The following is an 18,864-nucleotide window of genomic DNA, read 5'->3' as shown; positions in this document are numbered from 1 at the left end:
ATTTATAGTCTGTCTGCCTCTTACAAAATGAATATTTGCATGAAAGCAGTGCTCATTAAGGAGAATTGTGTATCCTTTTCTTGTCTTGCTATAGGTGCGTCAACACATGCCCAAATCTGACCACACATTCTCCTCCCTTTTACTCTGTCGACGGTTCTACATTTTGAAAACAAAGGAGAAACAAATTGGACAAACATCCAGAAAGTGTACCTCCTACGGGGAGATTGTAGGCTACCAAGCCATCTCCCCCCGTTAGCATCCCATTGACTCCCATTCATTCTGACGTCACTTTGACAGAGAATAACTTTACATCTGAAGCGTTTAAAGACTCTATTTGTCCGTTGTTTATTTCTAAAGAAACACGACAATGTATAAAAGGCTCCATTACCTTGTAGCTCACGTTATGGCTCCGTAGCAGACGCTTTTATAACAATAGGCTAACGATTGGGTCATAACCACGAGACTTACTGTCACACAGTAGAGGAATTACCGTATAGTACAGGAGAAGCTCACAGGCAGTTTGGACTTCCATTATCTGTTTAGGTTTAATGACTAATGTTAACTAGCATGTTAGTGATCAGTAATTACTAATGTTAACTAGCATGTTAGTGATCAGTAATTAGCCTGTGCCTATGTTATCTCCTTACATATACCTACGCTCTCCGTCTCTGTAAGATTGGGAATGATTGAGATTTCTCTCGGCACAGCTACCAGAAGACTTCACACTTTCAGACAGGTTGCTCACGTCACATTTACATCTTCAAGCTCAGTTGGAGGCTGCTCAGTAACGCTCAGCCAGCACCGGGAAAGAGACTTTCTTTTGCTGTCTATGGTATATTTTATTCATTCAGAAATTTAACATTTTAACACCAACTTTGCAAAAATAATCAGCTGAGTCAGCGTGTTTCTCCTGACGTCACAATATTTATCTGTGCTTTTAACAAAGTGTTTATCTGTGGTCATTAGTTTGGGGGCCTTTTCTGTTGTTTTCACAGCTTTCATTCATTAATCTGCCTGACACCAGTCTGTCAGCTGTGGAGAAGTTTACACGGCGAAAAGACGCTTCTAAAAGCCTAAATCTACAGTTACTGATGATGATGATTTAATTTTGGGAGGAGGTTTTCTTCCTGTAACCAGGTGAAGAACATGTTGTGTTGGAGTGGAGCTGCACTTTACTGACAGGATCCATGATGGCGAACTGTAAATATGTTTCAGTTATTGTTTCTGTGTCATCATGTATAAAAAAAAAAACGAAAGAAAGGCTTTTCAGTGATAAATAAAGCACTAACTCCACCCGCCCGAGTCATTTCTGCTGCTGTTTTCAGAACAAATGAACGTCCACGAGCTGTGAGAGCTTCAGGAGAAGTTACTTAGGAGTACTGATGTCAATGCGATAGTTCAGTTTTTTTAATTTTAAATATAAAATCCTGGTTTTGCTTTGTCAATATGGGGTGTTGTTCAATGTTGATGAGGGGGGAAATTAATTTAAAGGCTCTGACACACCAACCTGACAGCCGACGCTCAGCAGAAAAGGCAGTAACCACCATTAGGGTTAGGGTTATGGTTTAGGACCAACTCCGGGAAGCAGTCAGTCCAACTGCCTCCCAGAGTTGGTCCTAAAAGGGCCTCAGAATACACCGAAGTTCAATTGTTGTTATGTTGTTCAATGTTGATGAGGGGGGGAATTAATTTAAAGGCTCTGACATACCAACCTGACAGCTGACGCTCAGCAGAAAAGGCAGTAACCACCATTAGGGTTAGGGTTATGGTTTAGGACCAACTCCGGGAAGCAGTCAGTCCAACTGCCTCCCAGAGTTGGTCCTAAAAGTGCCTCAGAACACACACCGAAGTTCAATTGTTATGTTGTTCAATGTTGATGAGGGGGGGAATTAATTTAACCCTTGTGTTGACTTTGGGTCAAATTTGTGTTATATCAGAAAATATGAGACGTAGAAATAAGCGCTGAAAATGTGTAGAAGAAAAATTTAACAATTTAAAATGTTGGAAAAAGCAAAAACAAACTGAAAAAAAGGCATCAAAAATGTTTTTCAAGGTTGATTGGAAAATCCACATTCAAACCCACAATGGTCCACAAGGGCTCACCCTCCCACGGGTGGGACAGCACACCCCTGTGTTTTCTGTGGCGTTGACTTGCGTTGTGGCGCAGGCTGTACCGCGTTGTGTCAGCAGATGCCAGACAAGCACCGTGGTGCGCTCCGGTAAAGGCTCCGACACACCAACCAGACAGCCGACCGTCAGCAGTAAAGCCAGTCGGACTGATCAGTCTCCCCGAGTCGGTCCAAAAAGTTCCTCAGAACTCACCGAAGAGACGAGTAATACGTCTCCATGACAGCAGGCGGCGCTAATCTGTGTTGTCGCCCAAAACATGAAAACCGACAGCTGATTGGACGAACGCGTCACACGGGTCTGGCTTCTCCCTGACCATAAGGCCGGTTACACACCGGAAGCGTCGCGCGAGCGTGTCAGCTGCGTGGCGTGTCCGTTTATATTTCGGCTCCCATGTTAACAGGTTAGAGCGTACACACTGCCGCGCCTGCTAGAAATAGAACCGACGCCTATTTTTCACGCGAGACGCGAGCGTGTTGGAAGCGTTTCCAGGCAAAATAGAATAGGAAAATATGTTTATATGTCATTTAGACACAAATACATATTAATAAATGACATATTGATGTTTGAAAGTCTAGGTTTTGACATCAATGTAGATATAAATTTAATACAAAATTTCCGAGAAAAGATTTTCAAATATTGCACCTGTCATACAGAACGAAATATTCTGTAACATATTTTGCAGTCAATACTGCCGACTTTGTCTTGCTTTAATCAAATCAGTAGGCTCTATATAAAGGGTAGGATAGGCTACGATAACAACGTAGTGTGTGTTCTGAGTGACGGTCCAACATCCGATAGGCTATATCGGCTCTTTACAGCTACACTAAGTTGTTCAGACAGCCCACTTACACATTTATCAGTTTGAATCTGTCGGCACTATGTCCCGAGATCAGCCCTCCCTGTTACCTAGCAGCAGGAGCAGCGCCGCGCCAGACACGCTTCTGGTGTGTAGGACACAGAAAAATCCACGCAGCTGAGACGCAACAGAAACGCCACGCTCGCGAGATGCGTGCAGTGTGTAACCGGCCTAATGGCGGCTCGATCAGAATCCGATCTCATATCGGACTAAAATAGTTCACCGAGACAGGTTTCTGAGAACATTTGAAGAGAGAAATAGGCCGTGCAGTTGCTGAATCTGTCTTCATCAACAAAGGTCAGTTTAAAAGATTTTCCTCAGATTTTGAGAGACTCTAGTCACGCTCATCCCGCTCGCCATTTCCGGGTTAGCTCTCCACCAATCAAATGGGTCATTGAGTCCGACTGCCCGCTGGCCGATTCAACAAGTCAAATCGGCCCAAATTAAAGCCGACGGCACAGAACACACCGAACAGACTCGAGTCACCGACCTCGCCAGACTGTCAGACGGCCGATTATCGGCTCGGTGTGTCAGCGCCTTAGAAGCTTGTAGCGTAAAGCTGCAACATGAAATGTGACTGTGATCTGTTGATTTGGGGTGGGAGTCGTATAAATGACAGCAATTCCTTTGACAGGATGATTAAGAATTGGTACAGGTCGGTCTGTATTTAAAATAAAACACGCACAACAATGATCACCATAACAACTTCATTATAGAATCAATATGAGCCAAAAAATATACATTTTCATTAAGATGTATTATTATAATACATGTGGGGGTCATAATATTACAGAAATACCTGAACTGATTACCCAAGCAACACAACAAATGACATGTCTTTAAGAACAAAACCAGCTAGACATTACATTTAAAAAAATCAATATTAAAGTCTGTGGTCAAATAATTCTCAAACCGATGAAAATATAAAGAAAATCAGTACAGCTGAATTAGTTTTCCATGAAAATATTTTATAAAATATTTCACCTGGTTGCCTAAAAACTAAAGTTTCTAACATCACCAGATACTTCTGTATATCTTCTACAATATATATATATATATATGAAAATATATATTGGCTTTTCCGCCTTTATTTGACAGGACAGCTAGGTGAGAGAGAGGGGGGGAAGACATGCAGGAAATCATCACAGGTTGGACTCTAAACCTGGACCTCTGCATCTAGGCATAAACCTCTCAGTATATGTGCGCCTGCTCTACCACTGAGCCAACCCGGCCACAATTTGTGGTCGCTCCTGATGAGCATTTTAATGCTTTGATTTTAGCGATGAAACAATAGAAAGACACCTGAATGAACGCCTGCCTTGTAAAGTAACATTTTAAAGCAAACCAGACATGTAGGAAGGCTTTATAGTCACAGATATATAAAAGTTATTTTCACACCAATCACTGCAGTGTAACTGCAGTTTGATGTAATAAAATCCAAATTGATCACTGCTACAGGGCTGTGAAAAAGTGTTTGCCCCCTTCCTGATTTCTTATTTGTTTTGGATTTTTTCCCCCCTTAATAATAAAAAACCTTCATTTAATAACTGCATTTTGTGTCTACTTGTGTTATCTTTGTCTTATATTTAAATTTGTGTGATGATCTGAAACATTTAGGTGTGACAAACATGCAAAAACACATAAGAAATCAGGAAGAGGGCAAACACTTTTTCACACCACTACACGAGGGATCCTTGGCGTTCTTCCTGGATTCTCTGGCTCAGCTCAGCTCAGCTCAGCTCAGCTCAGCTCACAGCAGACTGCTTGACGTGTTTGAAGATTCGGCAGGACACAAATGATGCAGAACACATCAGCTTCTACTGTTCAGGATCTGGTCGGAGAGCCAGTCCAGACCCTCGACCAGACCTGTACCGCTGACGGCACAGGACGCCTGGACAGACCACTGTAGAGACACACAGAGGGACAAACACATGGGCTCAGCTGCAGGGTAAAACAAGTGTGAATGTCCTGCAAAAATCACATGAACTCAATCACTGTGTCCTGGAATTAAGTCTAAACCACGAGTCGGCAACCTTTTCGATATCAAGTTTCATTTCATTTATTTCATTTCAGAAAATTTCAAAAGCAACAGTTAAGGAACAATATAAATGGGCCTGGCTCAGTTTAAAAAACACATTATCAGGATATTATCAGGACATTATCAGGACATTATCAGGACATTATCAGGACATTATCAGGATATTATCAGGACATTATCAGGATATTATCAGGACATTATCAGGATATTATCAGGATATTATCAGGACATTATCAGGATATTATCAGGACATTATCAGGATATTATCAGGACATTATCAGGATATTATCAGGACATTATCAGGACATTATCAGGACATTATCAGGATATTATCAGGACATTATCAGGACATTATCACGGACTAGACAGACAAATAAAACATTAAATACGGAAAAACCAGACTAGAACAATATATGAACAATCAGTGTGTGCAAGTGTGACTATCCAGAAGAAACAGTATGGAGTTTATATGACTTTTTAAAATATGTGATGGATGATAATGTTCGAATGTGATGGGGAATGTCATTCAAAATTTTGGTGTAAGTATAAAAAAAGGATTTCTGACCATAGTTTTTGTATGGGGGAACTGGAATGAGAGCCTGTGAGACTGACCTAGTGAGGCCTACTGGTCTCATATTGTGTGTCGGAAGAAGAGCAGTAAGTGCTGGTGAAGAGCTATTTTGAATCTGAAAATAAAATGCGATAGCGTGGCTGTTTACGTAGTTCTGGTAAGTCAGAGCATTTGTGCGAGTGAGCGCACTGCAATGATGAGACCACTTTGGAAGATGACTGTGGAACTTAAGTGCTCTGTAGTATAGTCGTGCTATTGGTTCAGTAATGTCCTCAGTGGTAAGAGACCAGATTGGAAGACAGTAGGACATGGTTGAAAACCTCAGCATTGAGTCATCAGAGTAGGGCGGGTCTTCATGGAATGTGGATGGGGAACAAGTCAATCAAACTACCGTAAATAACCGGCTGTGTGCCTGGCTGTGAAAGAGTTCATTTGGCATGCGGCATTGGAAAACTTCCAAAAAACTCTCTTGCACACATATTGCTAGTGTGCCATTGATTGAGCTACCACATGCCAACATTTGGGGGGGGTACTTATGTGCCTCTTGTGCGCGATGGTGTAATTTTTCCCACCGTGCGCTACATTAAAACCAATGCGACCTTACAAAAAGCCTGGAGGTTGTCGATATGACTATAGGTAAGATGCATTTAAATTGTTGCGCCCAACACTGTTTGAAATTTACAGCTATATTTTGATTTCTTTGCAGGAACACCGACTTCACCTGCCATTTTTATCGGCTCGCTTTCGGGTCTGAACTTTCCGCGAAGCTTGCGCAGAGATCAACTGGGCAACTGGGTTATAGGTTGCCAGGTTTGGCAACTGGTCAACATTAGACAAACATATTGGTCCGATTATTGATAAAGGAGTTTGGGGCATGCAAATGACGGGAGTTTCCCGTAGGAAAAACATGAACATGAGGGTTAATAAGAGAGAGGGTGAGCTCAACAGTGTGGTTCCAGAAGAAAAAATCATATTAATTTACTATAGCCATATCCATTTTAATTCTATGGGCACCTACCGGCTGCGAGACTCCTGATAGGCCCAGGGCCTCGGTGATGTCACTGACAGACATTGCTCTGGGCAAATCCTGTTTGTTAGCAAACACCAGTAAGGCCACGCCCCTCAACTCGTCCTCCTCCAACTGCAACACACAAAAATTATTAAAATGAGTTTGCTGATTTATAATTCTGGAGCACATTTAATCTCAAAACAGTGTGCATCGTTGTTCAACGGTGTGAAACGAGCTTGTGTCAGAGATATCAGCCAATAAGCAGCGGCATGTATGCAAACTCATGGTCGTTAAAAGACACTTGTGCACTTGTGCAAACACCAGGTGGTTCAACGCATCACTTTTCAGTTTCAGACTGATCTCATGAAGTGGTGTATGTACGACTTTGAGGTAAATAGGTATATGTATATATATATATATATATATATATATATATATATATATATATACCTATATACTAAGTCTCGTATGGATGTGTTAGTATTTGATTTACTATAGATCACATGTGTCAAACTCGAGGCCCGAGGGCCAAATCTGGCCCCTCGTAGATTATGATCCGGCCCGTATATGAATTTAGGTTCACGATAAATTTTGGCCCGCCAAGTTTTTGTAGCTTTTTCTGAAGTTTTTGTGACTTTTGCAAACGCTTTCAGTTTTCCGTTGTTTTTTTCCGATGTATTTGTCGCTTTTTTCAACCTTTTTTGTCGCTTTTTTCTTTGATGGCTAAGTTACTTTTTGGGGTCTTTATGTTGACCAAACTGTCAGTGAGAAGACTATATGAGAGATGAAATAATACAGTCTAAGATCCTTGACTTTATTGATGAAATAAAAGCATGTGAATAAACTAAATGTCTGGCCCTTGGTGTGATTCTTATTCTCCAGTGTGGCCCTCTGGGAAACTGAGTTTGACACCCCTGCTATGGATAGACGGAAAGGAAGAAGATAGATGGAAAAGAAAGAAAAAATAAATAAAAAAATTGTGTAAATGTGTATGTATGCATCTGTGTGTATGCATGGCTATATGTGAGCTGTAAGTAGGTAGATATATATATATATATACGGTGTACGTGTATGTAAAGAAGAATTGTGTTGAATTATTTTGCATTTAACTAAAGGATAAAACTAGAGAAAGGGGGTAGGGCTAGAAAAGTTAGTTATGAACTTCTTCCTACTCCTTTTTGAACATGGGAATTTCTTATTTAAATCACTTACAATAATATATATATATATATATATATATATATATATACTATATATATATATATATATATAATATATATATATATATATGGTATATATATATATATATATATATATATATATATATTTACATGGAGAGGTGTGTTTTTGTGGGGTGTGTGAGTGTGTGAGGTCAGCTGTTAGGTACCATCCTGTGAGCTGTGTGTGTGGGTGTGTGTGGGTGTGTGTGAGGTGTGTGTGTGAGGTGTGTGTGTGTGAGGTGTGTGTGTGAGGTGTGTGTGAGGTGTGTGTGAGGTGTGTGTGAGGTGTGTGTGAGGTGTGTGTGAGGTGTGTGTGTGAGGTGTGTGTGGAGAGTAATGAGGTCAGCTGTTCGTACCATCCTGTGAGCTGTGTGTGAGGTGTGTGTGGTTGGGTTGTTTGAGGTGTGTGTGAGGTGTGTGTGAGGTGTGTGTGAGGTGTGTGTGAGGTGTATTGAGGTGTGTGTTTTGTGAGGTTGTGTGTGTGAGGGTGTGTGTAGGTGTGTGTGAGGTTTTTTTTGTGTGTGTGTGTGAGGTGTGTGAGGTGTGTGTGTGAGGTGTGTGTGGTGTTGTTGTTATTTTGTTGAGGTGTGTGTGGGGTGGATGTGTGTTGTGTGTGTGAGGTGTGTTTTTTGAGGTGTGTGTGAGGTGTGTGTGTGAGTGTGTTAGGGTGTGTGTGGTGTGTTAGGTGTATGTAGGTGTGTGTAGGGTGTGTGTGGGTGTGTGTGAGGTGTGTGTAGGTGTGTGTTAGGTGTGTGTGAGTGTGTGTGAGTGGTGTGAGGTGTGTGAGATGTGTTGATGTATTAGGTTGTGTGGGTGTGTGTGAGGGGGTTTTTTGAGGTTAGTGTGTGTGAGGTGTGTGTGAGGTGTGTTTTTAGGTGTGTTAGGTATTATTTTTAGTGTGTGTGAGGTGTGTGTAGGTGGTGTGTTAGTGGTAGTGTTGAGTGTGTGTGTGTGATTGGTTAGGGTGGTAGTGTGTTAGTGGTGAGGTGTGGTGTAGTGGTTAGTGTGGGAGGTGTTAGTGTAGGGTGTGTGAGGTGTGTGTGAGGTGTTAATGTGGGGTGTGTTTTATTGAGGTGTTGTAGGGTGTGTAGTATTTTTGTTTATAGGGAGGGTGTGTGGTGAGGTAGGTGAGTGTTGGTTGTGTAGGTGTTTAGTGTTAGTGTGTAGGGTAGGTAAGTTGGTGTGGTTAGGGAGTGTGTGGGTGTTAGTTAGTTTTATTTTGTGTAGGTTAGTTTTGAGTATGTGATGTAGTGTTAGTGTTTGAGGTGTTAGGTGTGTGTTAGTGTGTGTGAGTATGTAGATGGTGAGTGAGTGTGGATTGGGGGTAGGTGTGTTTAGTTGTTTGTTGGGGTGTAGTGTGTTAGTTAGGGTTGTGAAGAGGTTGTGTGAGATGTAGGGTAGGTGTGTGAGGTGTGTGTAATGTGTGTGTGTGAGGTGTGTGTAGGTGGTAGTGTGTGTGTAGTGTGGGAGGTGGTGTGTGTAGAGGTGTGTGTAGTGTGTAGTGTGTGAGGTTTAGGGTGGTAGTATTTTTTTATTGTTGAGTGTGTTATTTGGTGTGGTAGTGTGTTAGTGTGTGTGTGAGTGGTGGAGGTGTGTGTAGGTGTATATTTTGTGAGTGTGGAGGTGTGTAGGTGGTGTGTGTAGAATTTTTTTTTGGTGTGGTGGTAGGTGTGTGTGTGAGGTGGTGTGTGTGAGGGTTAAGTGGATTTAGTGTGAGGTGTGTATGTGGTGAGGTGTGTGGGTGGGTGGTGTGGGGTAGGAGTGTGAGGGTGTTGGTATTGGTGGTAGTTGGGAGTGTGGGAGGGGGAGGTGTGTGTGAGGGTGTGTGATTTTGGGGTTTTTGGGTGGGGGGGAGGTGTGTGTGGTGTGTGTAGGGTGGTGGTAGGTGTGTGTGAGGTGAGTTTGTTTTGTGAATTATTTTTTGTGGTGTGTAGGTTTTGGGGTTTGGGTTTAGGTGTGTGTGAGGTGTGAGTTGTATTTGGGGGGTGGGAGGTGTGGGGGAGGTGTGGGTGAGGGTGTTGGGGTGTAGGTGTGTGTAGGTGTGTGTAGTGTGTGAGGTGTGTGTGAGGTGTGTGTGAGGTGTGTGTGGAGAGTAATGGTCAGCTGTTCGTACCATCCTGTGCAGCTCGTCAGCAGCTTCTTTAATCCTCTCGGGGTCGTTGCTGTCGACAACAAATATCAGACCCTGAAGACAGACAGACAGACAGACAGACAGGCAGGGAGACAGGCAGGGAGACAGGCAGGGAGACAGACAGACAGACAGGCAGGGAGACAGACAGACAGACAGGCAGGCAGGCAGGCAGGCGCAAGAGCGTCACTGCTCCATAAGTACTTAAAATTATTTTATTAGAGTATGAGTAGATAGTTTTTTATATTTGTGTGTTGGTGAAGTATTATTTGTGTGTGTGGTGTAGTATTGTTTGTGTGTTGGTGTAGTATTATTTGTGTGTTGTGTGAATTGAGTGTGGTAGTTTTGTGTGTTGGTGTGTTTGTGTGGTATTATGTGTGAGTGTGAAGTAGTATTTGTGTGTTAGTGTGTTTGTGTGTTGGTGTGTTTTGTGTGTTGTGGGGGGGAGTATTCCGTAGAGTAGCAGGTAGTTACGTATATGAAGCTGTGTGGGGGGGGGGGTTGGTATGAGTGGGGGAGGGGGGGGAGGGGTGGGGGGGGTGGAGTGTGGGGGTAGTGTGAGGGTGGGGTTAGGTGTGTGTTAGTGTGGGGGGGGAGTAGTAGTAGGGGGGTGGGGGAAGGGGACATAAATGTGTGGGGTGTGGAGTATACGTGTGTGAGGGTGGGGTATAGGTGTGTTAGTGTAGGGTGAGAGTGGGGTAATATACGCTTTAGTTTAGTGGGGGGGGGGGGGTGGGGTAGTGTGGGTGAGTTGTGGGGTAGTGGGGGGGGGGGGGGGGGGGGGTGGGAAAGGAGGGTGAGTGTGAGTTGGGGGGAAGTGAAGTGTGAGTTGGGGGGGGGGGGGGTGGGGGGTGGGGGGGGGAGTGGAGTGGGAGGGGGGTGTTAGTGTAGAAATGGAGGGGGGGGGTGGGGGGTGAGGGGAGTGTGGGGGGGGGGGGGGGGGGGTGGGGGGGGGGGGGGGGGGTAGGAGTGGGTGGGGGGTAGTGTGGGGGTAGTGTAGGGTGAGGGGTGGGGTGAGAGTGGTAGTGGGGTAGTATTAGGGGGGTGGGGGAGGGGTAAGGGGGGGGGTGGGGGGGGGATAGGTGTGTGAGAGTAGTATTACCTGTGTATTAGTGTAGTGGTAGGTGTGTGTTAGTGTAGTATTAGTGTAATAGTATTAGTGGGGTGGTGAAGAAATAATTTAGTGTATGTGAGGGTGGGGGTAAGGTGGGGGTTGGGGGTGAGGGGGGTGTGTGTGTGGGGTGAATTAGTGTAGAGTGAAATATGAGTTGGGTGAGGGTTAATGTTGTAGTAAGTGTGGGGGAGGGTGGGGGTGTTAGTGTGGAATAGTGTGGGGGTTGGGGTGGGTTAAGTGTGGTAGTGGGGGGGTATTAGTGTGGTAGTGGGGGGGTGGTGGGGTTAGTGTAAGTGTTATGAGTGAGTAAAAGGGGATAGGGTGGGGGTGGTGTGGGGTATAGGGGTGTGTTAGGGGTGTGTAGGGGGGTATTAGGGGAGTGGTAGGGGGGGGGTGTGGAGTGTGGGGGTGTATTACCTGTGTATTAGTGTAGTATTAGTGTAGTATTACCTGTGTGTTAGTGTAGTATTAGTGTAGTATTACCTGTGTGTTAGTGTAGTATTAGTGTAGTATTACCTGTGTATTAGTGTAGTATTAGTGTAGTATTACCTGTGTATTAGTGTAGTATTAGTGTAGTATTACCTGTGTATTAGTGTAGTATTAGTGTAGTATTACCTGTGTATTAGTGTAGTATTAGTGTAGTATTACCTTGTTCAATTTATTTATAAAGCACATATTAATACAACAAAAGTTGACCACAGTGCTGTACAACAAATAAAATAAAACAATCTCCAAGACAATTAAAGTCTGGACCTTGCCACTAGTAAATACTACTAAAATCCTCTCACATCATTAACACAGCACTCATAGATGATCAAAAGCCAGAGTGAAAAAGTAAGCCTTCAAATGTCGTTTAAATTCTATAAGAGAAGAACATTCCCTAATATAAGGAGGTAAACTATTCCACAGCCTGGGAGCAGCAGCCGCAAAAGAGCGATCCCCTCTCATTTTGGTTGTGGGGTCCGGCTGGAACTACCAAGAGATTTAATGATTCGGGAGCGGTGCTCTTTTTGGTTTATTCACCTGGATTAGATCGGCTATATATGTCGGAGCAGTGCCATGCAGTGCTTTAAAACAAATAGGAGTATCTTAAAGTTAATCCTGTAGAAAACCGGCAGCCAGTGTAGTTTTTTAATACAGGAGTGATATGTTCACTTTTCCGAGTGCCTGTCAGTAGCCTTTACGGCCGCATTTTGCACTAGTTGCAGTCTGTTTAAGGTTTTCTGATGAACACCATAATACAATGCATTACCGTAGTCCAGTCTTGTGAAAATAAACGATGCACTATCTTTTCCAGATCCTTTCCGTGTTACAAAAGACTTCATTTTAGCGATTAGTCTTAACTGGAAGAAACTCATTTTGACTACTTGATTTATCTGTTTATCAAATTTCAGTGCACTATCGCAGATTATACCTAAGTTTTTTACTTGATTCATCAGATAGGGGGATAATGTGCCCAATTCAATTTTAGATGTATTTGCGGACTCTGAAGGACCGAATAAAATCATTTCAGTTTTTGACTCATTCAAACATAAAAAGTTTGCCGACATCCATCTTTTAATCTCCCCAAAACACTCTGTCAACCTTACCTGTGTGTTAGTGTAGTAATGTCTCCACAGAGGTCTGATGATGTTCTGACCACCAACATCCCACACTGTGAAACTAATGTTCTTATACTCCACTGTCTCCACATTAAAACCTGCACACACACACACACACACACACACACACACACACACACACACACACACACACACACACACACACACACACACACACAGACACACACACACACACACACACACACACAGACATACACACAGACACACACACACACACACACACACACAGAGAGTTAATATAGCAGTGAAAAATATTTTTAGTAAACTGAAACTTGTTAGTGTAAACTCTGACCGATAGTTGGGATGGTGGAGACGACCTCGGCCAGCTTCAGTCTGTACAGCAGAGTGGTTTTACCTGCTGCATCTAGACCCACTACACACACACACACACAGAGACACACACACACACACACACACACAGACACACACACACACACACACAGAGACACACACACACACACACACACACAGAGACACACAGAGAGACACACACACACACACAGAGACACACAAAATCATATTTCAGAAATTTTACAAACCAAACAATAAATCGATTAATGGATAAATATTACCAGCAGATAATCCTTTAATAAAAATAATCATAAATGAATATAGTTCAAAATGAGATCCATGTCAACCGACTACAACAGTAACGTCAAGGGCTGCAACTACCGATTACTTTAATGCGTAGATTATTCTCTCGATAATTTCCCCGATTAATTATACCATCTGCGCGGCCGGGGCTGCTCAGCGGGTAGAGCAGGCGCACATACACAATGTACTGAGAGGTTTATGCCTAGGGTTCGAGTCCGACCTGTGGCGATTTTCTGCACGTCTTCCCCCCTCTCTCACTTAGCTGTCCTATCAAAAATAAAAGGCCGAAAAGCCCAACAAACAAAATAATCTTATAAATAATAATAATGCCTAGTTGTTTCGTCTACATTTAAGAAGCTGGAATCCGAGAATTTTCAAATCGATTAATGGATTATAAAAATAGTTGGGGATTAATTTAAAAGTTGACAACTAATCAGTTAATCTCCGCAGCTCTAGTAAAGTCCTGCTTTGACATGAAAGCGTGAGTTATAATAATCTAATGTTAGCATATAATATATCATTCAAGTTACAGGGGACACTTTTCTACTTTTAAAACTTGAAGTAGCCACATTCTCCTGATTATGCCTACACACTTTAACTTAATATAATTTAATAAATAAATAAATAACAATACTCACCCATTAAAATGCGGACAGGTGTCTTCGAGGTGAACCTGGAGAAGATGTGGGAGATGATGACGCCCATAGCTCCGGTAGAAACGGTCACAGCTCGTTGTGTCTCTGTCGGTGTCTGTGGTTTTTATAGAGCAGCGGGAGTGTGTGTGTGTGTGTGTGTGTGTGTGTGTGTGTGTGTGTGTGTGTGTGTGTGTGTGTGTGTGTGTGTGTGTGTGTGTGTCATCCCGGCTGCTGTCAGCTGGTCCACGGTGGCAGCGGAGACGCAGGCAGCAGCTGCAGGACAACAACACACCGGGAAAATATAACTTCCGCTCACACACCTTCACAATAAAGGCACAAGGCGTTGAAAAGTATAAACGCCTTGTCAACAGTGGCGTCTACGTCTACGTCAGTGGTTCTCAAACTTTTTTCAATAATGTTCCACATTTTGAATAGTTTCTTTAAGCCAAGTACCCCCTGACCAGCGCTAATCATTTTGGTAGAAATAAATATATAAAGAGGAACAGTACAGCGCTGTCAGCGATAGATTTACTAAACAACAGCCTTATAATTAAAAAAATACATTTAAATGCTGATGAAATAAGGAGACAATCTGTAAAATAAAAAAAAACCAGACAAACCCTTGGAAAAAGATGGTAGAAAGAAGGAAGGAAGGCAAGAATAGGTCGAAAATAGTATCAAAAACATCAAAAACAGTGACATAACTTTGAAAAAAGTGAGAAACTTGTAAAAGTACAAGGACAGTAGAAGGAAGGAAGATTAGGACCAAAGAAGGAGACACAAATGTCACATTTTTGGTTGGAAAAAAAAGTCAAAATAAAGAGGAACAATGTTCTGGACAACAGCCTTGTAAATATTACATTTTTTTAATGTAAATATCTCACGTGCCCCCAGAGTACCCCTAGGGGGACACGTACCTCCATTTGAGAAACACTGGTCTACGTGATAAGCAGGCATACGCAATATATACCCACTAAGGACGCTCCAGAATTAAAAAATGCCCAAAGACACGCAACAACATACTTTCCATTATATTTTTGATATATTTTGAATTGTCATCTGTGTTTTTCTTCTTCACATAGGCTAAATAAAGGGATTTCCACCGTAAATTGGTGCATACAAGTTTATCTAAATACAGGAAATGATCGTTGGTGGTCAAAACTTCCCTGGGGGGTGGGCCCATTCTGGCCCATATATAGGCTACAGCATAGGTCCATACATATACAGTGCAGTATACCCACTACTATATACTAGACTACACCACTGGTAATAAATCATGTGAGAAGTAGGGCCATTTTCTCAAACTTTTACAGAAACAGACTTCCTTTTGAAGCCAGTGGAGTCGCCACCAGCTGATAAATGAGACAGAATGCAGATTTATTTTGGCTTCACGTTTTCAGGCCCAGAAGCCTCGTCCATTATTTTGACAGTTCATGGTTTGAAGCCCTGTCCGGCAGAGCGGCCCTATATGTACTATATGTATTTATTATTATAACATAATATGGATAAATAGGATAAATGCAAAAATATTGAACATGTGAAAAAACTACGAAAGTCCCTTTATGTACTACCAGAATCAAATGAAATGAGGTGTAAACAATAAATAAATACAAAATTAAACTGTCCTTACGGGGTTACAGGTGCATAGCATCGGCGACAGCGACACAAGCTATTAAACGTGTTTCTTTGAGTCTTGAGCCCCCCTAAAAAGGGTCTAAAATCACCACAGTGTCACACAGAGAGAGAGAGAGAGAGAGAGAGAGAGAGAGAGAGAGACTGTGGTGTGTTTGTGGTTCAGGGAACTCCCAGCAGAGTGAGACATCCTGTGGTCTGTCACTGTGGCTCAGCTGATTTCCTCCACGTAGATGATTACAACGCTGTCAGTGCTGACTGCGCAATACGCCATGAACTAAATCTGAACCGTCTAGTTGCAAACTTTGGCTGGTTTATTGACGCATCATAAACAATGAAAACACAGTTAATCCCAGCTAACAATCTTTGGTTCCCAGAACCTTCTGGGAACGTTCGTTTTTGGATGCGCGAACGTTCCCTGAAGGTTAGGTTTGGTTGTGTTTTGGTAATTATGGAAAGTTGGTTGAACGTTCTGGGAACGTTCGTTTTTGGTTACATCGAACGTTCTCCGAACGTTGTCAGAACGTTGCAACCAGAACGTTCCCCTAACGTTGTAACCTTTATGGAACGTTCCCCTAACGTTGTAACCTTTATGGAACGTTCCCCTAACGTTGTAACCTTTATGGAACGTTCCCCTAACGTTGCGACCTTTAGAGAACGTTCCCCTAACGTTGTAACCTTTATGGAACGTTCCCCTAACGTTGCAACCTTTATGGAACGTTCCCCTAACGTTGTAACCTTTATGGAACGTTCCCCTAACGTTGTAACCTTTATGGAACGTTCCCCTAACGTTGCGACCTTTAGAGCACGTTCCCCTAACGTTGTAACCTTTATGGAACGTTCCCCTAACGTTGCAACCTTTAGAGAACGTTCCCCTAACGTTGCGACCTTTAGAGAACGTTCCCCTAACGTTGCGACCTTTAGAGAACGTTCCCCTAACGTTGCAACCTTTAGAGAACGTTCCCCTAATCTTGCAACCTTTATGGAACGTTCCCATAACGTTGTAACCTTTATGGAACGTTCCCCTAACGTTGCAACCTTTAGAGAACGTTCCCCTAACGTTGTGACCTTTATGGAACGTTCCCCTAACGTTGCGACCTTTAGAGAACGTTCCCCTAACGTTGCGACCTTTAGAGAACGTTCCCCTAACGTTGCGACCTTTAGAGAACGTTCCCATAACGTTGTAACCTTTATGGAACGTTCCCCTAACGTTGCGACCTTTATGGAACGTTCCCCTAATGTTGCAACCTTTAGAGAACGTTCCCCTAACGTTGCGACCTTTAGAGAACGTTCCCCTAACGTTGCGACCTTTATGGAACGTTCCCCTAACGTTGCGACCTTTAGAGAACGTTCCCCTAACGTTGCGACCTTTAGAGAACGTTCCCCTAATCTTGCAACCTTTATGGAACGTTCCCCTAACGTTGTAACCTTTAGAGAACGTTCCCCTAACGTTGCAACCTTTAGAGAACGTTCCCCTAACGTTGCGACCTTTAGAGAACGTTCCCCTAACGTTGCGACCTTTAGAGAACGTTCCCCTAACGTTGTAACCTTTATGGAACGTTCCCCTAACGTTGCGACCTTTAGAGAACGTTCCCCTAACGTTGCGACCTTATGGAACGTTCCCCTAACGTTGCGACCTTTAGAGAACGTTCCCTAACGTATGCAACCTTTAGAGAACGTTCCCCTAACGTATGCACTTTAGAGAACGTTCCCCTAACGTTGCGACCTTATGGAACGTTCCCCTAACGTTGCGACCTTTAGAGAACGTTCCCCTAACGTTGCGACCTTATGGAACGTTCCCCTAACGTTGCGACCTTATGGAACGTTCCCCTAACGTTGCGACCTTTAGAGAACGTTCCCCTAACGTTCCTTTTTACATTCCCCTAACCTTTAAAACAACTTAAAACTGAAATGAATGAACAGGCTAACTTGATGGGATATATATATATATATATATATATATATATATGTGGCAAAGTGGCAAAAAAAGTTACCCTTTAAAAAACTTAAACAACCATGATACCAATGTTTACTTTACAGTTTTTTCCAACTGCTTACACACATTTTCAAAACTATGTCTCCTTTTTTCAAAACTCTACACACAATTCCCAAAACTGCACACAAAAAATGCAAAATGCCTCACATCTCCTTCAAAATGAAACACTGCATTCAAAATACCATAAACACATCTCAAAATGAAGCATTTGCATCAAATGGCAAACACTTTTTTCATAATAGTACATTTTTGGATATACCATGTACACACTGTTGTTCTAAATCTAAAGCTCTTTTGTCTTTCATAGGCTTATATCTACAATGTTCTAGAGAGAAAGACATCTGCTGAGAGTGGTTGAAAAGTGCACTGTAAAAAACAATGTAATGTTACAGTAAAACAGAAAATACTGATTGGGCACAACGTTACGTCTGTAAGAGTAGCCCAGTGTTGTATACAGTAGCATGAAACAAGAAAATACAAGTACAAACATGTAAAACAAAGGTATCATTTTTAGAATAAAGTGTGTGTGTGTGTGTGTGTGTGTGTGTTGTGAGTGTTTGTGCGTGCTTGTGTGTGGGCCGGGGCAGAATTGTATGCACAACAAAGTCTGATTCACACTGGACTGTTTTCAAACTCCAATTACGTTAACGGCTAAGGACTGACTTATGTAGGGCTGCATGCTGACCACAATGCCACAAAAGGCGACAAAAAGTTGAAAACGGTGACAAAAAAGACGAAAAAAAGCTACAAAAATGTCAACAAACGGACATATTTTACTTATGCATGTCATTAATCTCTACAACATAATCTCATTTCCATTGTGGCCCTCAGTGAAGTTGAGTTTGACACCCTTGACGTAGAGTCTTGTGTGAGGAATCATTGATCTCAGCAGGGCGTTCCCTTTTCATTGGTGACCATTTGCGGTGTCTGAGTGCCGCGCAAATGCACGGTCACAAGGAGCCCATCCATCGCTATTATTATTATTATTACTATTATTAATAATAAACTTTCTCAGAAAATGTAGCCTACTAAAATCCTTGTGGTATCTTTCCATGTAGTTTTGGGTTTTATTCATCACAGCTCTGAAAAAAACTACATTTAAACAACAAGCTGATACTGATTAGCAGTGTTGGGAACGTTACTTTAAAAAAGTAATTAGTTATAGTTACTCACTACTTGTTCCAAAAGTAACTGAGTTAGTAACCGAATTACTCTATAATAAAAGCAACTCGTTACCAGGGAAAGTAACTATTTGCGTTTACAGTTAAAAAAAAAGTTGCTATATGTCAAAGAATTTAGATTTTTTTTGAGCAGTTTTC

At 42.4% G+C, this 18,864-nt stretch overlaps 1 protein-coding gene across 1 annotated transcript; it reads right to left on the bottom strand.

The window, feature by feature from the left end:
* Window positions 1-3,561: 3,561 nt before the first annotated feature.
* LOC120556785 (ADP-ribosylation factor 2-like) lies at window positions 3,562-14,199 on the bottom strand. Its single transcript, XM_039796509.1, has 6 exons — window positions 13,921-14,199; window positions 12,981-13,061; window positions 12,656-12,765; window positions 9,938-10,009; window positions 6,614-6,736; window positions 3,562-4,889 (listed from the first exon to the last, which is right to left on the bottom strand). Exons 1-6 carry the CDS (start codon window positions 13,985-13,987, stop codon window positions 4,797-4,799), a joined length of 546 nt encoding a protein of 181 aa, XP_039652443.1. The 5' UTR covers window positions 13,988-14,199; the 3' UTR covers window positions 3,562-4,796.
* Between the last annotated feature and the right edge of the window lie 4,665 nt (window positions 14,200-18,864).

This window comes from Perca fluviatilis, chromosome 4, assembly GCF_010015445.1.
Source record: "Perca fluviatilis chromosome 4, GENO_Pfluv_1.0, whole genome shotgun sequence".
Lineage (NCBI taxonomy): Eukaryota > Metazoa > Chordata > Actinopteri > Perciformes > Percidae > Perca > Perca fluviatilis.
This window is presented reverse-complemented; position numbering and strand designations above follow the sequence as displayed.